The sequence below is a fragment of the Trachemys scripta genome, chromosome 14, assembly GCF_013100865.1.
Source record: "Trachemys scripta elegans isolate TJP31775 chromosome 14, CAS_Tse_1.0, whole genome shotgun sequence".
NCBI lineage: Eukaryota > Metazoa > Chordata > Testudines > Emydidae > Trachemys > Trachemys scripta.
Genome location: NC_048311.1, coordinates 19,238,467 through 19,262,215, shown reverse-complemented (window position 1 = coordinate 19,262,215; position 23,749 = coordinate 19,238,467). Strand labels below are relative to the sequence as shown.

General features: G+C 51.9%; 1 protein-coding gene across 1 annotated transcript in view; it reads right to left on the bottom strand.

Moving 5' to 3' along the window:
* Nucleotides 1-1,604: 1,604 nt before the first annotated feature.
* The window catches only part of QRICH2 (glutamine rich 2), a 59,593-nt gene continuing 37,448 nt past the window's right edge, over nt 1,605-23,749 (bottom strand). Inside the window, exons 14-20 of the mRNA XM_034790264.1 lie at nt 21,070-21,135; nt 18,852-18,953; nt 17,083-17,295; nt 13,955-14,120; nt 9,465-9,552; nt 7,268-7,390; nt 1,605-5,432 (exon numbers count right to left, since the gene is read on the bottom strand). Of these exons, the coding sequence (XP_034646155.1) occupies nt 5,230-5,432; nt 7,268-7,390; nt 9,465-9,552; nt 13,955-14,120; nt 17,083-17,295; nt 18,852-18,953; nt 21,070-21,135 (961 nt within the window). The 3' untranslated portion in view covers nt 1,605-5,229. The remainder of the gene's footprint in view (nt 5,433-7,267; nt 7,391-9,464; nt 9,553-13,954; nt 14,121-17,082; nt 17,296-18,851; nt 18,954-21,069; nt 21,136-23,749) is intronic.

Genomic DNA, 23,749 nt, shown 5'->3' with positions numbered 1-23,749 from the left:
GTGCACCACCCAGCTAAACAGAGACCCTGGCCCAATCCCAATTCCAGAGCATTTGATGCCAAATTCTTCCTGATTTCAAAAGGACCAGTATTAGGGCCTGTGTATCTCTGGTTACAGATATCTGGAGAAGTAACTAATTGTCTGTCTGCTCGCAAGTCCAGGAGACTGACAGCCGGTCTCAGGCCTGGTCTCCACTGAAAACTTAGGTCAACTTAGCTACTCTGCTCACAGGTGTGAAAAATTCACACCTGGAAAGATGCAGTTCGGCCGACCTGAGCCACGGCATAGACACTGCTGGTCGCATCGACCAAGCTACTGCCTGTTGGTGAGGGTGGATAAACTACAGATGAAAAAACCCTTCTGTTGATGAAGCAAGTGTCTACACTATGGTGCTGTGCCGCTCTAGCATCCGTAGCGTAGACAAGCCCTAAGCGATCACTCTCACACTGGCTAAGACGCTTAATCCCATCACTGGAAGCAGTTAAGACAGGAAGTGCATAGTGGAAACTGTGGGTGCAGCCTGTAATTGTTGCATTCTCTTTCAGATGAGAAATTTGCATCTTAGAGGCCGGGACGCAGCGTGAAGTGTGAATGAGTGAATTGACGGGGGAGCTGTACAGATCAGAGTGAATTAGAACACACCCACTTGAGCAGCACATCACATCCGAAGTGTTCACGTCCTCCCCCCTTCACTCCAAGGACAATAAAACGATCCTAAGTTGTTTTGAACAAACATATGAGGAGCAGTTTACCATTAGCATAAGCAGGCACAGCTCACGGCAATGACTAGTTTGGCCCCATACGATGCTATTTAAGTAAATAAATCCACCGCTTCTGACGTGGTTAATGATGACTAAGAAGTCACGATCATTCCTTTGACAAGCCCAGGAAAGGCAGGTCAGGTAAACATTGCTTAAAACTGGCCTGTTTCAAAAGGTTCTCCCTTGTCCTGGGGAATCATACGACAGAGGCGGGGGGGGGGGGGATATTTTAGATGCAGTGAGGTGTTTGCCTCTTTTCAAGCTGGGGCCCAAACGGTGCTCTCGGATCCCTGCCGCCCATCACAGTTGTGCTGCGGTTCTGCTCTCAGACTCTCTCACCCATGTCGGCAATGGCACCGTGTGCGCAGCCAGTGAGAACGTGAAGTAGGCAGCCATGGCACCAGCTGGGCAGAGCTGGGACTCACGGAACTAGCATTGGCATTCTCTCAGGAGTAGATCCTGCCCCTTCCGCAGCAGGCATGGAGAGCCCCAGATACAGCGGTATTAGAGCAGTCCTGCAACCGCTGAATGCGAGCGGAGGGGAGAGACAGGGTTTGGGAAGCTTGCGAAGACAGCGTGCACAGTGAGGCTTGGGGACAGAGGCAGGAGCAGGCCAAGGGAGGACAGTGATGGTCAGGGCCGGCTCTAGGTTTTCTGCCTTCCCAAGCGGCCGGGGGGGTGGGGAGGGGGGAAAGCCAGTCAGCAACACTTTGGTGGCAGCTCAATCGCGCTGCTCCACTCTTCAGCGGCAATTTGGCAGCAAGTCCTTCACTCCCTTTCTTCCTCTTCGGCGGCAGCTCAAAGAGGAAGAGCGGGACTGAGGGACCCGCCAACGAATTCCCGCCGAAGACCTGGACGTGCCGCCCCAATAGAGGATGGAGTGCCGCCCCTTTGCATTGGCCAGCCCAAGCAGCTGCTTCCTTAGCTGGTGCCTGGAGCTGGCCCTGGTGATGGTGGACCCCTGCTCTCCAGAGATCCACCAGGGTGCTGGAGCAGAGTAGGCATAAAGAATTCCTCCTTCACATTCCCTGTGGCACATCCCGTTGCTACTGGCCCTCGGCATTGGGGGGAGGGGAATACACAGAGAACACGGGGCTGGGGGTGTATCATTCTCTAAGGTTAATTTAATTTTAAACTTTAGGACCGTGCAGGATGCTGTCGTCTCCATGTGACTGCAGGAAACCAGCAGCTAGGCCTACAGGTTCCCAGCGTAGAGCCAGCCACACAGGTGCTGCCAGCAGGCCTTGGGCAGTCCATGGCATATAAGTGCAGCATGCAGCATTTGTAGTCACCCACCATGAAGCACATGTGTGGCCAGCCTGCAGTATATGGCATGTGAGTGCAGCACACATGCGCAACCTGCCTACAGTGCATGGCATATGCTTGTAGCCAGCTGCCATGCAGCATCCATGTGCTGCCAGCATGCACAGCAGGTGTCCACCATGGGGTATTAATGAAAGGCAAAACCTCAGCAAACTATGGACAGATTCGACCCTGGCATGGCTCTGGGTTCAACCACACAGAACAGACAGCATGTCTACACTGTACCGTCGCACACTGGAGACCTACAACAAGCATGTCACATCCGGTGTTCACATGCAGTGGACATATCGCATATGTGGGGCCAAAACTTGCCCAAGTTTAATCCACTTGGCATGAGAGACCTGGCCCTAGGCACCACTTAAGTCCCACACACACCTCAAAATAGAGCTCTCGTGGGACCTAGCTGTAAGAGGTGCAGAGGCTGTGTCCAGGCCCCCTGCACAGGGATGAATCTTCTCCTGGTCCCTCCTCTCTAAGCTGGTCTCCGCTCCACACCGTCACGTCCTTCACATTAAATCATTCAGCACCCAGCCTGATTCCCATCAAAGTCAACGGGAGTTTTGCCATTGACTCTAATGGGAGCCGGAGCCGGCCCATACCATAAACTTCATTCAAGTTTTCTCCTCACAGAAACCCTGTTGCTTTCGTTGTGCACTGGCAGGAGCTTTCAGAATGCAGGGACAACGGTCCCCAACTGTCCCTCCTCCACCCTCAGCACAGGGGCAAACACTGCAGAGGCAGGATATTTACAGGTTAACAACTATGACAGAACAGGTAGTGGCGGGATGTTTATAAGACAAGTGCCAGGGGATGGACATTTAGTAACAGGGCAAGTGGCATTACAGCCTGTGCCATGTATTTACTGGGAGAGCGTCTTGGTTATTTGCAAGGTTGGTGGCAGGCAATGGGTCACGTTACATAGCAAGCGTGTGATGATTTCTGATACCTGCATCAAGTCACAGATGCCATTGGCCAAGTGTAATGACAAAACAATGTTGGGAGCATGCAAGGAAGTAGCTACGGGGCATTAATCAAGTAAACCCTATGTAATTACTAACCCAGTTAGGAGGACTTACACAATAATTGTGCCAAGTGATCTGTCTAGTATTGGTTACACTGACACTTAGTTCTCTCAACACAGCCTACTGAAACCTGCTGGATACACAAAGGTGTGAGTGAGCAGAGAATTGAAATCAAGCTGCATCATAGTGTCTTTACTGCTCAGCCCTTCCTTGACTACGAAATGCTACCTGCCGCCTGCAGTCTGGGCTTTGGTTTGTCTTCTTGTGCTAGGGCCGTCCAAAGCACCTCCAGCACTCTAAGGCAAGAACAACAGTCCTCTCTTTCTCTCTCACTCTCTCTCAATGCTAGCTCCAAATGATGATCAAACCGGCACCAGAGCCATGGAGAGGATGAAAATGAAAAGCATGCAGCTAGGTTAAATGCAGCAGGCACAAAGTGCATGAGACTGAATCAAGGAATGGGGATAATAATGCAAGAACTTAGATGCAAGCCAGGAGGATTATAGGGTGGGGTTTTCCAGTCGGTTTTCTAGACATCTGTCTCCCCAGCTTTGGAATCATTTGTAACCCTTCATAGCATTCCCTTGCATTTGTACAGCTCCACAGATCCAGGGATCTCAAGGTGCTTTATGCAAGGCCTCACAACAGGGACTTTTACAGACGGTGGAAATGAAGGCATACAGGAGCGGAGGAGTCCACCCAAGGTCACACAGTGAGTCAGTGGCAGAGCTAAGAATCGAACCTGGCTTTGACATTCAGTCTTGTGCCTTATCTACAGGCCACCTGTCCTCTGCAAATCACTCAGCACTATCACCTCCCTCCCTCCCTCTCAAAGCCCTTCCTCCTCACCGACAAAAGAAAACAAAGGGCTGGGAAGTTTAGATAATATTAGCTGGGGCTGGCACCCTTTGCCTGATCCCCAATCTGAGGCCCAGGCGTTCAGGGAAGCAAAGACCTGCACGGAGGAAAGAGCAGTTCTGATCAGAGAGGCCTGTGTGTGCACCGGATGAGGAAACGACAGAACAACACATTCTTTTCTCATGACTCCTGGAGCACGGGCACTGCCCTGCTGTAGGAAAGACAGCAGTCACCAAAAGTGTGTAGCCCCTTGCTTAGAAATGATCACTCTGATTAAGCCTCTCTTGCCAACTCCAGTCTGAGCACAGCTGCAAGAAGCCCATGCTGGATCAAGCACTGTGTGAAGGGGTTGGGAGAGGGGAGGCAGCTACCCTGGTGCTCAATCCCCCCCCGCCTGCCCCACAAATCCTGATTTGACGTCTAGAGGGACCAGTCCTTACTTGTCATGGATCTCAGGCTTTGCTCACATGAGGGCAGCACTAGTCGTTTGCTAGGGGGCTTCCCAAGGGCCACCGCCAAGGTGCACAGAATAGAGCAGACTGTAGCCTACCCTCCTCTTCGGTACTAAGGTTCAGCCTATGAAGACTACAGCTCCCAGCATGCAGCATTCCAAGTAGCTACTTAGGGCCCCATAGTGAGCCACAGTTCTCCACCGAGGAGGACAGTAGGTGGGCCGTGGGGGTAGGGTGACCAGACAGCAAGTGTGAAAAACTGGGACGGGATGGGGGTAATAGGAACCTATATAAGAAAAAGACCCAAAAATCGGGACTGTCCCTATAAAATCTGGACATCTGGTCTCCCTACGTGGGGGGAGAACTTTGGGCTGCATTCTGCTCTGGTGCTTTTCACTCAAACAAGTCACCAATAGTCTGGTTTCAAAGACTCCCCTTTGTGCACATGAGGTGCGTCGGGCTCTGTGAGACAAAGGACAGTGCAAGATCCCCGGGGTTGAAATGAGCCGGTGTCAAACTGGCTTACGCAGAAGATCTGGTATTTGCAAAATCTACTCGGGCAAAGCTAGCAGCAGTGAGGGGAGGATTTGCAAAGGCCAGGGACGAATTGTTTTCACGACTGACCGTGCTGCCCACCTCCGCCTTCTACCACTGCTGCTGCGTGGAACCGCCCTGGGTCCTGTTTGCCGCAAGCACCGCACAAAAAGCTCCCTGTTCCTATCACCGCGACGCATGTACACAGCCTTCTCTCTGTTCTGCTCACTCTTTATTGCCTGGCTTCCGTCAGCGAGCGCTGCTTTCCTGCCATCGCAGTCACTGTAACGGAGCCGGCTGCTCAGCCGATCGCCGGCGCATGGAAAGGTCCAGCTGAAGCTCTAGGGTTTCTTTCTCCTGCGTGGGAGAATCCTCTCTTCCCTCCTCAGGGGGAGGTGTTGAAGTTGATAGATGGGTCAGGTCCACCCGGGACAGTCGACCCTCCGATGACACGGGCCTGTCCTTTAGCGACCTAGCTGTACCTACAGGGAAACATTGCAGACGATTTAACTGACGGATTATCCAGTTGTCTGATTTTCCGTGCATCCTGGGCCGTGTCTCTGTTTCTGCACTCATCACCCATCCATCCTGCCTTCCCCATCCCTCATTTCCTGATCTTTCCCCATCCAGCCTCTTTTCCATCCATTATTACATCCAGCCACCCTTCATTTGCCTACCCTGCTTCTATCCTTCAACTATCAGTTGTTATGACTCTGTCCACCCATTCATCGACATGCTCTTCTACAAATCCATCCATCTCCCCTACCTTCCACTACGTCCTAAGCCTGCTCCTGACATCCACTCCATGTTTGTTTATTGAGGACATCAATGCCCACACTTAATTTGCTGAAGAGCAAATTAAGTGTGGGGCTTCACTGAAACAGAGAATTTGTCCCTCTGAGTGAAGTTCACCCCAATGAAATCTGTTCTTTCACATATCTATTGATGGATCTTTTCCTCCAGCCTTGCTGCTTTCAATCCATTTGTCCAATCAAACTTTTTGCCTTCTTTCTTTCCATACCCAATTCTACCAAGCTAAACACGTGCTCTTCCTGCTGAAGGCATCTACGTTGTCAAATGCTGTGTGTCTCTGTTTTAATGGTGGGAGGGGAATATTGTTCTCAGCTGTGCTGAGAGGTTCTGTACTTTCCCAGCAAGCTTTTCACTCAGGCCATATTCTATTACAGTTGTTCTAGCTGATTGTGTTTTAAATCACGGCTCAGATCACATGGTTCTGCAGCATCACGCAGCTCACCCTTCCCAAAACGAACAGATGGATGGGCTGACACAGGGATTGCCAACAGATCCCAAATCCATCCATCATCAGGGTGTTTTTATGAAGGACACCACTGAGCGCTAGTTTAGAAGAGTCTGCAATGTTGGTCGATATCTCCCCAGCACCAGTACGAAGCTTGGAATCAAGAACACGTCTTTCCTTCTTGCTTTGGGCCGCAGGCTGCCCTCAGCCACACGGCGCTGAGGGGACGGCAGAAAAGGCCCTGCATCTGGGGCGGGGAGCACTGCTGCTTTCCTCCATGGCCCATCTCTCTAGCTCCCATGTGTGGCCCTTCTCAGGGTGGATGGAACCAGAGAGCAGCTTCCCCTCCAGTCTGAGTGGATTGAATCAGCAGCGTTTCCCCTTCTACGCAGCGAGTATCCCACTGGGTGGGGTGCTGGAGCAACTGCCTGTGGGGAGGATGAGGAGCAGCGCCGGGCGCTGGGGAGGGTCCCACCTGCAGGTGGGGGGGGGGGGGGGGGGCTGAAACACCTGCATGGGGCTGGGAGGAAGCTTTGCATGTGGCTGTTTCTTGTCCCTCCGTGGGTTTTCCCCACGGATGGAGCAAGGGCCCCAGTGATTTTCCCCCCCCCCCCCCCCCCCCCCCCCCCCCCCGATTGGTTTACAGAGCCTGTCGGTGTCCCAGGGGTGCTTTTATTTCCTTGTCGGCTTTTGTTATCGCTGATGTCCTGACAAACAGCCTCAGCGCTGTGATGGGAAGCGGGTTTGTTCTTTAACTCATGCCCCCTCTGCTGGCTGCCTCTGCAGCAGCTGGGCACAAATACTCCTGTGCTAACCGTGGTTAGTGGGGACTCCAGAGGCAGACTGGTGTGTCTTGTCCCTCGGGAGGGGTGAAGCCTCCTTGAACCCTCCTCACCTCAGCGCCTCCACAGAGCCTGGCATAACCTACCCCAGCTCCAGGTGGGGGGAATCTCTGCTAGGAACATAGGGAACGAGACAGAGGATTCCGCAGTAGCACATGCTCATCAGACAGTAAATTCTCAGGGGGCTCCAGCTCCCATCTAGACCCAAGCGAGGTACCTGAATTGCTGGGGGAAGACAGTTTGGCGCTGTGCGGGCGTGCCGGGAGGCCAGCTGTGTCCATCAGGGTCGGCTGCCGTTGTGATGAAGACCGGGAGAGCTTGGGTTTGGACTTCAAAGGACCTAGTGGGAAGCATATGGGTAAGTGGAGGCTTTCAACAGTTCTTGGAGCCATGTGGCGCCACCAGGTAATGGTGGCTCAGCTACCGCAGAGGATTGCCCATGGGAGCGCTGCGCAGATCTGAGATGGGTGTTAGCCTTAGACATTCTGGGCTACATGCATCCCTGATGGAATCTCCTGGACCTGGTGGAACTCCATTCAAGTCAGTGACCTGAGAATCTGCTGTCCAAGGACCTTTCACGGTGGAATCTCTGTGGGACCCCAGTGCTGCAATACTGCTGGGTGCTGTTACAGTGTCCTCTAACCCAGGATCTCAAAGCTCTTTACATACATACATACAGCTCTTTACATACATTAATGAGAAAGCTTTATTATCCCCATTTTACAAATGAGGAAACTGAGGCAGCGAGCATGCAATTTCCCCAGCCCATGGCAGAGGCAGGAAAAGACCCCAGAGTTCTTGCCCCGTCATTTCCTTGGGGAAAGGTTTGACCTGATGCGTTTGCTGAGCCCCTCGGGTGCTCTCCTTATTCCTGGGGATTAGCATGCAGATCTGAACAGGCACACACTGCTCTGCCCTGCCAAAACCGCCGCCCGCCTCGGGCACGTTGTTATGTAACTGGCAAAGTCTACAGGAGAACAGATGAGCTACCAGGACTGTAAGGGAAGGACAAGTTCATTCAAGCTGCTGCTGTCACCTGGCAGTGATTCCAAGAGAGGAATGATGCACACAAGTGCCAGACGGGACGCTTGACTGTTGACCCAGTTTTCTCCCATTTTTGACTGGCTCAGATGCATGCTCTGGTGTGGTGCCCTGGGTACCGGTGGGGATCCCCAGCACCCCATGAGCCCCATTGGCTGCTCTCTGACCCCTCCCCTCCCAGTGTCCCATTGGCTGCTCCCCCTTACTCAGTGGCAGGACACCACTGCCCTATGCATTCTTGCATAGGCTGAAGTTTGGCCTATCTCTGCAGAATTTGGGAGCCATTCCCACGGCAGCCAACAGGGGGCAGTAGGGGCACATTCTTCAAGTCCTGCCTCTAGCCTTGGTGGGCTGTGTTTGTGTGGAGGGGGCAACATTTCAGTCATGGGCTAGAGCTAGTTCCATCCTGGGTCCAAGGGGGGCGTGGAAGCTATAGCCGGGTCTAGAGCAGGGGTAGACAACCTATGGCACGCGTGCCACCTTCGGCACGCGAGCTGATTTTCAGTGCCACTCACAATGCCCGGGTCCTGGCCACTGGTCCGGGGGCTCTGCATTTTAATTTAATTTTAAATGAAGCTTCTTAAACATTTTAAAAACCTTATTTACTTTACATACATACAATAGTTTAGTTATATATTATAGACTTATGGAAAGAGACCTTCTAAAAATGTTAAAATGTATGACTGGCACGCAAAACCTTAAATCAGAGTGAATAAATGAAGTCTCGGCACACCGCTTCTGAAAGGTTGCCGACCCCCGAGCCAACGGTTAGGTCTGAGATGAGCAGAGCGCTGAAGCAGGCTCCGAGGGAGCTCATACCTCCCATTTCCCAAGCTATTGTTTTAAGGATACCGATTTACAGGGGTTGGGGAGAGGGCCGGAGGTCATGTGAGCAGCAGATTCCATCCAAGGAATCAAGATGAAGGACAATCCCGTGGTTCGGGTGCTAGCCTGGAACAAATCCCGCCACAGACTTCCTGTGTGACCTTGGGCAAGTCACTCTGTGTGCCTCAGTTCCCATCTGTACAATGGGGATAACTGCACAGCCCTGCCTCACAGTGTGGTTGAGGAGGATAGAAATACATTAAAGATTGTCAGGTGCTCGGATACCGAGGTGCTGGAGGACGATATAATTACCTAATACAGCTAGATAAAGGCCTCCCATCATACAGTGGCCCTTTTCAGGGTGCCACGTGGACAGCAGATCCGTTTTGGAGGAACAGACGAAAGGGGGAACACCCTTCTCTTCTCTAAATCCCACATTCCTCAGTCTCTGTCTGGCCAGCATGATAAAGAAACAGTTGCAGTCCATCAACAGGCAGGAGACGAACAAAGGCTCCCCAAAGAAAACATACAGAGGATCCGAGACTTACCATCCTTGGCTGAAATTGATGGGAGCCGAGTGTCCATCCGCCCTTTGTAGATGTGTCCATCCAGGCCCAGGATATCCACCTCTTCATGCTACGAAGGAAACGCAAAGACAGAACTGGTGTTGGTGCCGGTGGTTAAAGTCAGACTTGGGGACAGAGTTCTTTTTAAATGCCCAGTGTTTTTAAAAGAAAACAACAGTGAAAACCTCTGGGAATGAGCTGGATGGCATTGGCCAGGGGGGTTCGACGCAGACCAGTGACTCGGTAAGAACAGCATTGCTGGGGCCTCCTGGCTACTGCCTCTCAGTGGCTCCAGATCAATCTGCTCAGTTTGCAAGTAAACCACTAGCTTCTCTAACTGCTCGCCCTCCAAACTCAACTTGGGATCTGAGAGTCAAGCTGGGTTCTTTCCATCCTCGGTCAGAACTTGGTTAACGGGTGTGCTGATGAGACAAAAGAGAATCCAACTCAAGCTCCCAGAGCTGTGCTGGCTCTCCAGGGCTAACAGCAGTAACAACCTGTTTCAGTCACTAAAGTCAGCAGTGGCTGTTTGTATGTTGCCACTGTCCAGAGCGGGACCACACATATCAGTCCCATCCTCTGTGTATGCATGGGCTTCACAGTCACGACACTGGTATTAGAGAGAGGGTGACAGTGACTCCCATAGTTCCATACAAACCCTGATCTGTTCTCGGAGAGGAGTCCTGCCACGGAAGAGCAAACAATATTCTACCAAAAGGTGAACGGGCATCAGAGACATCAGGGTCTGAAATGTACATTAAAGGAAATTACACCCAGGTGGCCAGATTCTGGTCTCGGATCTGAAAAGGCTACTGGAATTATTCTGGATTTACACTGCTAAAATTCAGACCTGGGGACTCAAGAGTTCCTAAACCACTTAGGAGCTGACATCATGTTGATTTTCAGGGGGCCTTAGGCTCCGAACTCACTGCTAACTCACCTAGGCATGTTTGAGAAGGTTATCCTAGATCTACTGCTTCAATCTTGCTGTCTCCACAAAGCAACGTGTGGCATATTGGAAAGGGGGTGTTAATATTTCATTGTAAAGATGCAGGGACAAAACCTTTCCCCTTGGCAGGAGGAAGGGAGGGGAAATGTCCCATGACAGATGCTACTGGTTTATTCTTAATACTGGAAGATGCTCAAATATCTTAGGGATGGGCACAATACAGGCACCTAAACAGAATGGATTTGGCTCCAACCCCAGAGGGTTATTAGCATTTCTAACCTCCATTCAGGCAAAGAAGAATACCTGTTCCAGACCCCCACGCAGCAGCAGAGTGAACGGGTTCAACACCCTGCAGTCACCTCCTTTCCCTTCCGCACGTATTTACTAGAAAACACCAGTATCGCTCAGGAATGCTGCCCTGCGCCGACCCCTTTGTACCTAGGGCACAGTCCACATTAAGGAAATCCACACGTGCGCTGCTACATCAAGGGAGTTACGCCAGTATCAAGCCTGAGTGTGGACGTGCTGCACCGATGCAGAGTGGGCTTTGCACCTACGGTAAAGTACGTCACTGAGCTACATCTACACTACAGGGGGGAGTCGATTTAAGATACGCAAATTCAGCTACGTGAATAGCGTAGCTGAATTCGACGTATCGCAGCCAACTTACCCCGCTGTGAGGACGGCGGCAAAATCGACCTCTGCGGCTTCCCGTCGACGGCGCTTACTCCCACCTCCGCTGGTGGAGTAAGAGCGTCAATTCGGGGATCGATTGTCGCGTCCCGAGGGGACGCGATAAATCGATCCCCGAGAGGTCGATTTCTACCCGCCAATTCAGGCGGGTAGTGTAGACCCAGCCTGAATGATGGGATCAAGCTACGTGCCCAGCTTTGCATCAGTGCAGTGTCGCTAACTGATGTAACCACACTGAGATGGTAGGAATTTCCTTAATGCAGGCCGCTACTCCGCCCATTAATTCCTCCCTGCCCTTCCAAGCCACGTCTCTTCTCCATCTCTGCCATTGTCACACCACCCTCATCCCCATCACCTTGTCTCACTCTCTTACTCTCAGTCTCAATTTTCAGAGCCCTGGATAGTCCATCTCTCCCCCTCAATTCTCTATCGCTGTTACCCCGTCCCCCTAGCCCAACCTCGCACTGTTTCCCCCTCCCCCTCCATTACACTGCTCTGTTCGCTCAGATCTGGCAGGGACAGGCCAGGGGAGGTGGAGTGGGGGTGAGGAGGCTCCGATGCGCATTCCCAGGGCTGAGCCGGTTCTGACTGACGGCAGTGCGCAGCAACCAGGCATGTCAGCACACTGTACAGGGCCTGAGGGGGGCTGTAGGCACCTGGGAACGCCCTGACTTTGTGTCCCTTTTGGAACAGGCCCCAACCCCATGTCTGGGGTGTTTCCAATCACGCCTTTCTTTCTCTGCCCCCACTCGCCCCAGGGAATTAATTGTGGGCTTGTATGTGAACTATTAATAGGGGATATAGCCCTGAGATTTGTTTCCCAGGGACTGAGACTTCTCTGACCATCTTGAACTCTACGGGGGGGCCAGGCCTGTGAGGGAAAAGGTCTCCTGAAAAGCAGAAGGTGCAATAAGAAAAACAACCCCTAGCTCTTACATAGCTCTTTTCAATCAATAGATCTCAAAGCACTCCACAGGATCATTGCCCCCATTTTACAGATAGGGAAACCGAGGCACGGGGAAGTAACGTGATTTGCCCAAGGACACCCTGAACCCGGGACAGAACCTAGCTCTCCTGAGTCCCAGTCCAGTGTTCTAGCCACTTGGCCAGTCACGATGACAGGCCTGGCAAGGGCCTTTGTGCAAAGCGCTGGAGCTAAAGGCACAGCAGAGGGGTGAGGTATCTGGGAGGCAGGTGCATCTCAGTGGGCAGCTGGGGAGATGTGGAAGCAGGGTTCGTGGGGGGGCAGAGGAGAGGGAGTGTATTGCTTCCTGCTTCACTCTCCGTGCTGCCATCTTTGCCAAAGGGGATCATCCTAACCGTCTAGTCTGACCTCTGTGGACCTCCCCGGTCAGGAGCGGGTGGAGCTGGGAATGAGAGGCAGAAGCTGGAGCATCTGCTGTCCCTGACTCATTGGGGGTTATTCTGCACCCAAGATTGGGGTGGGGAAGGGTGGAATTTCTTTAGAAACTGCTAGAGAAGCTAGAAAATAAGCTGTGGTGCTCAGAGTCTCTGGGTGCTAGGGGTTCTGGAGAGTCCAGATACTCCAAGCCCCTCTGTATTCAGGAGGAACTCGGTTAGGAACAAACAGCTGGATTCTCAACTACTCCAGTCCCGTACTTGGGGCAGGGATTTGGGGGATAATGTGGCTTCATGTTCCCCTTATTCTGAGGCTATTGCTGGGTCTGCCTGGTCCCCAGTATAAACTGGAGCAGCCTCAGGGCTCCTCTGACTTCTACTTCCCACTGCCCCTGGGAAACCAAGAGCAGACAGTGTGCTGAACCCCAGGCAAGCCTGACACACTCCTCTTGTCAGTGTAGAAACTTCACACCAGCTCTGCACCAGCCAGAAGGCCTCCTGCTCTAGGGAATTCTATGGGGGTGTTTCCAGCCTGTGTAAGGCCCTTTTACAGTACCAGTGCAGCGCACGCGCACACACACACACTCATGCAGCTGACACCTGGCCCAAAGGGTTTCCTTCCCCCAACATTTCCTGCATCTCCTATTCCTGGAAAAGCTGGTGATTAAAAAGGCCCGACTAATTCTCACCCTTACCAGCTCTGACCACCGTTTCTTGTCCAACAGCTGCAGATACAGACAGGGCCCTGGCTAAAGGAAGATTTCTAAAAAGCCTTACGTTGCCAGATGATTCAAAAGTTAAATTCCCCAATGGAAACCACAACAGCCTGTTTTGGTCAAGTCAGAGACTTTTCCACTGTGATTAGCAACACTGGTAGCAAAAGCCGGGTTGCTGTGGTTTAAGTAGTGTTTCCTTTAGACCTGCTCTGAGCAGGGTAAGATGACCTGGGACTTAAAATTCCGGCAGCAGCCCCACCTATGGCTCAACATTATAGCTACCATGGAGCTGAAGTGGTGTTAGCAACTGAGGGTCGTCTTTGCAACACGTCCCGAGCGTAGTCAAGGCTTATGAAGAAGATACATTTTATTGATTCAAAATTATTAGCATCTTGTAGACAAGATCCAGACTGGCTCTGGGGCAATCTGACTTGGGATTGTATCTAGGAATAGAACTGTTTTTCTTGTGATCCAACAGCGGGAACTGAGGTGGAGGGGCCAGCCCCATGTCCCAGACAGCTCTCTGGGTACCACCAGCAAGCACACTGCACACTCCGGGTCTGGTTCTCCCTTGCTTTGCATATCCCTGGAGCCCAGTGCAAAGCAAGAGCGTAGCGCACTTCTGTCATGACCAGGTATTGTTTTACACCCACTTTGCACTGGTGTCAATGGTTACACGAGGGGTGGGCCGGTGGAGAGTCAGGCCAGCTGTGTTCTTGGTCTCTCTCCCTCCCTGCCATCCCAGTCCCGGATACCTTCATCACTGTCAGCATGGCAGTCTCCTCGGGATGCACCGGCATACATTGGGCGATTTGCTGCAGCCGTGTGTAGCGCCTGTAGGGGTAGGTGAGGGTGTGGCTGCCGCCGCAGCGCCGAGGCATGGACAGGTAACCGTATTCCGCCATCTCTGCCATCTTGTCACTGTGGGACAGTGAACGGCAACGCTGCAAACTCAGCCAGGTAAACAGCAGAAAGCCTCCCCGACAGCCCAGCTCCAGCGCACACTGCAAAACCGAGCTAGCTTCTGGAGACCAGGCTTTCTATCTTCGTAAGTCACCATAGAAACAAAAGCCTCCTGCTGCCACGCCCCAGTGTTACCAGTGACCTGTGATGGGGAAGTAACTGGGTGTGTGGCCTTTATTGCGGCTTTAAGAGGGACAAAGAAAGCCTGGAAGGGGTATGGCTCTTAAAAAACATCCTGCATGTTTGTAAACTAGACATTGCTAGCTTGCCTATCCTGTTTTTCCAGTGGACAACTGGAGACCTGGTGAGATCCTGACAGCTGAGACACCATGAAACTGACGCTTGATTGGTGAGGGGGGAAGTGACTTTTGTGCAGCCTGTTTAGAACGATGGGCACATTTTTGTTAGCATCCATTTAACTCAAATCCTGACAAACACTTGGGGGAAAAGTGGTCTTTGTTAAAGTCTCAACAGCTTTCTCTCAGCCCCTCATTTATGTGCTGAGAAAGCTCCCAGATACCGAACAAGTCCCTCCAACAAAACCAGGGACTTGAAAAGAACAAACAAACAGAAAATCTTTTCAGGGACTAGCTTCTCCTTGCAGGTCACCTTCAAAGGATGTTGAAAGTGACCCCTTCCAGGGGTTGCTACCATGAGCATAGCATTCCTGGCTGCTACTGCTGGAGCCCCACGCATGGACACTGAGCTAGCTGTGAACTCCATGAAGACCACAGGGACAGGGAAAAGAAGAGACTGGAGAGAGGGCTGAGGAAGGGACAAGGAGCCTTGAGGTGGGAGGGACAACCTTCTAGTAGCAGGCAATTCTTGCAGTTGCCTGTGCAGCCATACAGTAACACGGTAGCAGTGGGGAGAGGGGCCTGACACAGCTGGGATTCAAGGCCTGGGTATTAGGCAAAGAGAAACACTCACCCCTCAGGACAACCCATTGGACTCTTTGGGTCTCCTCTTATTCTCCTCTGACCTATAGAGAGAGGCCCAATTTGCCAAGTTGGATCCAAATTCAAAACTTTCCCCAAAGTCTGGATCCAGGTTTTCGGTTCAGCCTGCTGGAGATGGGGCTGGATCCAAACTGCTCCAGAATCCAGGGTGTTCAGGTCTGGATTTGGGCGCATCATCTCTACCATTTGGGGCTCACAGCAGTGAGGGACAAACCCTCTGGCTGGAGCCAGACGCAACATGGGCAGGTGCCAAACAAGCTCCTCCCACACACACACTTCACTGCAGACCTGGGCATCTCCCAAGCACACCCCGCCAGTCATTCCACACTACGGGGAGGGCTCAGTCCTGAGACATGCTCTGCACCCTCAGCTCCCACTATTTTAAATGGGAATTGGGGACCCATCAGCCCCTCCCAGGATCAGGCCCTTTGCGAGGGACCCCATGTGCAGATGGGACGAACTCAGACTCATTTTCATTTGTGCCTGAATAACCCAGGGCGGGGTCTCCGGAGGAGAAAGGTCCATTTCCCGAAGCCAGGGAGTCCTCATCACTCCAGCACTGGGGTCTGTGAGATTTGCTTATCATCAGGCTGCTGAACCGCAGACAAAGGGAAACCTACACACGCCGAGAAGTCCCACAGAGCGATGTGCAGAGTGGGGCGCAGCCTGGGGACACCCTCAGCTCACAGGCCCAGGCTCAGTCCCCAATCTGGGTTGAAAGCGCAAACCACATGGCAAACCCCAAAGGACGTGACAGACACAGAAATCCAGGGGCCCAGCAGCAGAGAAGGCTGGAGTCTGAGGCCCGCCTTACTGATGGTAACTGAGGTGTGCCTGCCCTGTGGTGCATCCCATTAGAGGGGGGCTGTCTGCCGTAGCGTGGGTCTAATGATCAGCGCTGTCCATCCGGAGTGGGGGTAAGGGAGTGGGTCTGGGGCAGAACCTGGCCCATCTCAAATACAGCAGTTAAAAGCCCCCAGGATCTCTCACAAGAGGAAGATCCATGTGAGTAGCTGCCATGACAACAGATCCAGAACAGGCTTCATCACAACTGGAGCCAAACAAATATTCCCCCCCCTCAAACTCTTCTGGTGTCTAAAGGCCAGTTTGACTACGAGGGGCAGTTTCTACGCCCCCCTTCCCATGCTTTATTTATCTATCTATCAACTTCCACCTCACATGCTATCCCCTAGGATCAGACTGGACCCCGTTTGTGCCATGATTAGTATGCACGTCACCTAGGATAAAAGTCTATAAGAGATATCTACGGTCATGCTTCAGGGGCAGAAGCCAACTGCTACCCGTTCAGGATTACTTAGGAAAGAACTGTCCCTATAGCAGTCCACTGGAGGGTTCTTGCAATTTCTTTTGAAGCATCCGGTACTTGCCACAGCTGGAGACAAGATACTGGACTAGCTGGACTATTGGTCTGATCCACTAGGGCAAGTTCTGTGTGCCTACGATGCCAAAGAGGGCCTGACCCCTGGCTGGTCACATAATCCTGTTTTGCTGAATAGCTAACCCTATTCTGCCCTAGGACTCTCCTGCAGTGTGGTACCCTCTCCTCGGGACGGCCTGCAGGGAGAGATCTTCCTCGGCAGGTACAGAGCACAGCTTGTCTGTATCTGAGAGCAGCGCTACAGAAAGGTCAAGACACTCCACCAAGGGAAGTGAGATACGTCCAGCCATGCTCAACTAGCCAGGAAAGAGGGTGAGTCCCTCCCAGTTACCCCTCCACAGGCCCAGGCTCTATATTGTGTAATGACTGGGGCCGGGCTGATGACTGCCCAGACCTGAGGCTCTCCTGGCTCTGTACGCAGCAGGTATCAGGTTGCCCTATCAGCAATCCCTGTGGTGAATGCGTATGTGCCCGAGCTGAGCTCTCCGTGTGGGCAGGGATAAGAGCCCCCCTTCCCCCATCTCTCTGGCTATATACTCACTGCTCAGACCTGCTCTCCTACCGTTTGTTATACTGGCTTGGGCTGAGACACTGCGACTGCATTATCTCCCTGATCATCTGACTGCTGGCCTTCGCCGAGCCCCCAAAGTGGATCTGCACCTTCTCTATGTCCATGAGCATCTTGGAGTGGATGCTGCGCAGCTTGCCAAGGCCCGCGCTCTTCTCCAGCTGGAGCGCATCCAAGCGAGGGAAGGGCCTAAGCCCTAACTTCAGACTGGGGCGGAGGAGGAGATGCATTCAGAGAGGGGAAAGGAAAGGAAAAGTCATACGGTTACCCAGGGCTGGGACGCTGTTAGAGCTAATCCCCCAGCCTTGCTCACACGACTACTCCCGTGGGCTCGAACGGGGGCTGCTCACATGCAGAAGGGCGGCAGGATCGGGCCATTACACTGTTTGGGGAGTTGGATGAGGACCCCGAGGACAGGTGAGCAGGGCTGTACCAGCCCATTTGAGTCCTGAGAAAGGTGGCTGAAACCCCACCCTGACAGCACTGGAGACTGAAGTGCTCTAGTCATCTGCAAAGCAGTGTTAGCAGCAGAGCAGGCTTCCCTCATGTAGATGAGCATCAGCCCTATGCAGCCGCGACCCCTTGTACCTGAGAGGGTATTTCACTCCTCAGGACTTACTCAGCCCTTTACCTCCCCAAGGAGATGTCAACCAAACGGGGCCACTTGTGCGGGGTTCTCTCCTGTGGATTCATTCCACGGGGCTGAGATCCCGCAAAACTCATTGCACACTGGCTGAAGTGATTCGTTCTTTCTGCCACAGAAGAGTTTTGGGTTTCCCTGTTCGTGTGACGTGGGGCTGGGCATCACCCAGCAGCGAGTTTGGAGCTGTGCTTATGCCCACAACCTGCTATCGTCACAGCTGGAGGATTTACAAAGGTTTTATTGTGCAGGGTTGTGAGGCCGAGGGGAGAAAGGGTCAGTTAACTCCTTGCAAATGTCTGCATGGCCAAAGTCTGCTCTCACTGACACCAGTGCAACCCCCAAGGAGATCAATGGGGTTGCTCCATGTAAGCTCCTAGGGACATCCCCTGACCAGGACTTTCGAACAACCAAAGCAGCGGTCCCTAGAGAACCCATCCCAGAGTTTACACTGAGCCCAGCCTGTGCTGGGGCAGGACCTTGGGAGTTCAATGACTGCTGTGCAGACACTTAGGTACCTCATCTCAGTGCCTTGATCTGTAATCTGGGACATAACACATAGGTGTCCCTGAGAGCAGCACTGGCCCCTATCCAATTCACAACAGCATGGATAAATTCCCCTCCCCCTCTCGATGACCCGGCAGGTGTATGGATTCCAGCTCTGGGCTTGAAGCGAAAGGAAGCTGCATTCACTTAACTAGCAAACCGCAGCAGTACAAGGCTTCAGTGCATCGAAACCCAGGGCAGGAGAGTGGCCAGTCTCCCTAGGAGAAGGCAGTCAGCACTCTGCTAGGAAGAGCAGGCCTGCAGTAGGGTGATGCCTTCAGCTGCCACACTGGGGAAAGGGGATTGGGAGGAACTGTCCCCACTCTGCTAATTCCAAGACAGCCGGAAATGGAGGGCAGGCCTGGGAAGGCCCCGCCTGGCTGGCTGGTCCAAGCTGCAGTTGTTGCTCCAGCCCAGTCAACACCAGAAGCTTCTGCTAGCAGAGGAACCTCTGCGCTGCCACCACTCCCAGTGGAGATGGAGAGCTCTTTCCCCTCAACCCCCGTTCTCTGGTCCCCACCCACACGTGAAGCCCAACATTAGGAGTAAAGGCCCCTCCCTCCCGCATGCACCGTACCTGCGGGTGTGCTGCCTGACTTGCTCCAGTTCGTAAACGGTGTAGGGCCGGATGGAGCGGTGGGATGGTAACCCCGGCACGGAGGGGACGGTCATGATGGTCCTGGCGAGTCAATAAGCAAAGGGGTCAGGGGAAGAAGAGGAGAAAATCCAAACATCCCTAGTTATTAAATCCACTGCCTGGCATGTCTGGGGTTTGCCACATGTCCCCGGAGGGAGATCTCAGCCCCTCATTTGTACATGGCGCATGGTCACATGGCGCTGTAGCTGCCGTCCAGAAGGAGGCGTACACGAAGCCTGGAGAACGAATCATGGATTGAATCGACCTCTCCCATTGCTGCTCCAGGGCCAGCGCTAGGAGAAGTTTACTGGGCCCTAAAGCATGGATGGGGTCAGCACCAGAGAGACTCTAATCCCTGCAGTAACACCTTCATGCCCCTCTGGCAGTGTAAAGGGGTCGGAAAGTAGGCAGAAATGGCCCCTGAGAAACTCTCTTGGGCAAGGGGCCTCCCTGACCAGTGAAGAGCTGGGCTTGGGGCTCCATGCCAGCCCCGGCACGGGGTGGGATCAGGGTCACGTTGGGGGCATGGCCAGAGTGCACTGCACTAAAGCTATTCCCTACTTCCTAGGGACCATGGGAAAAAGAGCTTAAGTTAGAGCAGCTCTTAGGCTGCTCTAATTTACACTGGGAGCTGGGCAGGACTGTGCAAGGCTCCAGAATGTGGGGAGTGCAAAAGGAATTTAAATTTATCTTTGCCCCCTGCCCCCTTCCTCACCTCCCCACCCCCGGCCACAGTGCAGGAATGGAATAATTAATATCGGGCCAACTGCATCTGAAGTTTATACTCTGAAACCTGTCGCTATTTTGGTGACTGTCCTTGCTTTCCCACTTCAGTGTCAATCAGATTCTAGCAGCTGATATGCCCGAGTTAAAGAGATTAAGGCTTTATCTCATTTGATCACGGCTCTTCCAAGTTTGCAGGTGCTATGAAGCATTCATTCCTAGCACAGGGGATTGGAGATAGCACGACACAGCGAGTGTCTGACAGAAAGGGTCAGGGGAGGATGAGCTCCTGAAAACGGTTACTTTATAATCCTCCCTTTGTAGCACTTTCTGTGGACAAAGCTCTGCACAGTCATTGATTTATTAGCCTCCTAAGAGGTCAATAAAATATTATTATCCCCCATTTTATAGCCAAGAACATGGAGAGATTAAATGACTTGCCAAAGACCACATACAGAGTCAGTGGCAGAGCTGGACGGGACCCAGTTTTTCCATTTTGTGTGAAATTCCACACAATGAAACATTTTTTTCTGTTCCAAAATGGGGGGGGGGGGGGGGGAGAAAAGATTAGAAAACTCCGGCAAAACAAAATTCCGTTTTTTGTTCTGATTTGAGGGTTTTAAATTTGTATCCCTTTGTAATATAAAAGAAATTTCAAAACCAAAACGGTCCCTTCTGAAACTGTCGCCATGGAATGCTCCAACATCATCGGAACGCTTTGTATCAGGGGCTTTTTCAAACAGATTTTTTGTCAGCATCTATGTTTCACTGTCCAAGAATTGGCATTTTCTGATGGAAAAATGTTCCCCTGGAAAATAGCCAACCAGCTCGACCAGTGGCAGTGCTGGGATAACAACACAGGAAGTCCTGGCTTCCAGCTCTATGCTCACACCAATGGAGCAAGGGGTTTACCTCTGGCACCCGAACCGCCCCCTTTTGTGTCCTGTGACCCCATTGGTTTGATCTGGTAAGGTGGTTCCTGTGAGCTGTAGCCAATGAACCTAATTACTGCAGCTAGTTGCATTTGGGAGGGTTTCTGCACCATAAGGGTTAGAAACTTTCTTAAGATCCAATAGGAAGTTTGAGGGGTGCCCCCACAAAGCAGCTTCCAAACCCACCTCGGGGACATGTCACCAGTGTTTGAATCACCATGCTAAGGCACACAGGGGCACAGCAGTGTGAAAACGGTGTACGTGGATGTGGGGGGAGGCATGTTGTTTCCCTCCCGAACATGGGGAAAATACATCACTGCCCCTCTTCCCCCACCCTATTTCTTTCCTCATGTCACTTAATCCATGTCGCTGAACTCAAGAGACCATGAGCAGCGGCTGCCCACCAGCCCCACCTGTAAAAGGCCGCAGCACTCTGAAGAGCCACGTTTACGCCAATAAAACATTTGCATCCATGCACTCAGGAAACACAGTCCAGTACTTACGGGCCGGGCACCACCATTTCCAGAGGCCTGTCGCAGGAAATGCAGTGGAAATGAGCCATCAGTCTTCTGTTGGGATGAAACCAGATATGGGAATCATTACAGGCTTGGGCCCAGGGGCAAACGGTTTCTTTGGCTCTGTGCTAAGGACAATAGGACTGAATAAGAAGTTACAGAGCCCCAAGCCTAGAGGACCACCGAGGAGCCACAGAGGGCGCTAAGAACGGTGACCTGGGACATGAAATATTTCTATAGCTCCATTGGGTGACCATATCAGCAATACACTGGCCAGGGAACTAATTTTATTCAAGTAACTACGTCGGTATTTCTATGAATTGGGCCAGACGCACAGCTAGTGTGAATGAGCACAGCTCCAGTGACTTCAATGGAACTACCTACACCAGCTGAGGATCTGGCCAGTTATTTGTAATATATAATGATAATAATACTCAGAGTTACTAAGATGAAAGGGGCTATAGTTGGCTTGTGAGATCTTTGGGGCAGGGACTCTTTTTGTGCTGTGTTTGTACAGTGCCTAGCACCCTGGGGTCAACTAGGCCTCTGAGGCGATACAGTAACACAAATAATAAACACCAAGGGCAAAGTGACACATTAACTCCTTCCACACCCCCTGTGAGGTGGGCCAATGTCATTATCCTCAGTGCACAGGTGGGGAAGTGACTTGCCCGAGGTCGCCTCGCAAATCAGAGGCAGGCTCAGCGGCCTTGACGCCAACTCTCCTGCGCTAACCACTAGCTGTCATTGCCAGCATGATTAAGTTTTGTCGTACACATAAACCTTGCACCTGTAAATGCTATGAAATCATTTTACAGACCAGGCACTGGGTGTCACACATGTATCAATGGATACGAAATTTACACCCACGTCCACACTTATCATACACACTGGTCTTTTACACACTACACCCAGTCTGCAGTTCTATCAGCACTAAACACACCAGGAAAAATTTGCTTAAAAGCACATGTAACTTGGCACAGAACTGTGATGAAGGGGTGGAATTCGGCACCCACATAAACCTTAGGCAACCCTATTAATGCTGTGGGGGGAAGAGGGCACAGAACTGGGACCCAGATCTGCACTTTCAGAGAGCAGGTAGCTAAGAACCCCAAACTCCAGAACAATCCGGCTCCTAATCACTCGTAACATTAATAATGCAAGGATAGGGTCATGAATCAGCAACCTGTCCTGAGTTGACATGAAAGCGCAATCTCTCTTGCAGGGACTGCATGGCGGCTCTGAACCTGCCCATTTATGTAAAGATCACCCTACAGGCAAAACTGAAATCAACCACATAGGCACCCCTGTCTTCCCCCAAGAGGTTGCCTGATGCTGGGGGAAAATCTGACTCATCTTTTCAGAGTTTGTTTGCTTTTATTTTCCACCCCTCCCAGTGGATCTGATGTTAGGTTCAATAAAGGAGAGAGCACACAAGTACATGTGTGGGCTGGGAAGTGGAATCTGGATGTCAGACCCTGTCTGTATCTTACAGAACACGTGGGCCATACAAAACTGTTATTGTGTCATCTGGCTAACAGGGTGCAACAGGACCCCCCAGGTTTCATTTCTCTGGCAGCCCCTGCAGTGTGTGGGCCCGTGCATCGGACCTACACACTGAGCACGGGTGCCCTCTAGTGGCCCTACATAGGGGACAACTCACAACTGGTGGCAATTCACTGTGTTGATAAAACTCATGGAAAAGTTTCACTTCACTTCTTTCATCCTAGGATCGCCAAGCACTTTGTGAATCTTGACACCGCTTGAGGAGTAAACCCCTGTGAAGTTCTTAAGTAGATATGACACATGAATAAACTGAGGCAGAAAGAGGCAGTAAGGGGCTTCCCCAGAAGACACAATGAATCTGGCCAGAGCTAGGAATAAAAGCCATGAGTCCCAATCTCCCGCTGTAATCATTGAACCATACACCCGCCCTCACATATTCCTCCAAATGGCTCTGTCTGAAGAAAGAACAGGAGTACTTGTGGCACCTTAGGCTAGGTCTACACTACCCGCCTGAATCGGCGGGTAGAAATCGACCTCTCGGGGATCGATTTATCGCGTCCCATCGGGACGCGACAATCGATCCCCGAATCGACGCTCTTACTCCACCAGCGGAGGTGGGAGTAAGCGCCGTCGACAGGAAGCCGCAGAAGTCGATTTTGCCGCCGTCCTCACAACGGGGTAAGTCGGCTGCGATACGTCGAATTCAGCTACGCTATTCACGTAGCTGAATTTGCGTATCTTAAATCGACTCCCCCCTGTAGTGTAGATGTACCCTGAGAGACTAACAAATTTATTAGAGCATAAGCTTTCGTGGGCTACAGCCCACTTCTTCGGATGCATAGAATGGAACATAATGCATCCGAAGAAGTGGGCTGTAGTCCACGAAAGCTTATGCTCTAATAAATTTGTTAGTCTCTAAGGCGCCACAAGTACTCCTGTTCTTCTTTTTGCAGATACAGACTAACACGGCTGCTACTCTGAAACCTTTTGTAATACTTTTTTTTCATTTGAACCAAGTTCAAACTTCTTGTCCTCATCCCTGCTCATCCCTAATTGGCCTAATTGTCTCTTATCATGTCTCCTTACTGCCTCCTCTTCATCAGTGATACCAGCCTTGTTTGTCAGTTTCTCATAGATTTACATGCATTCTCCCAAGCTCCCC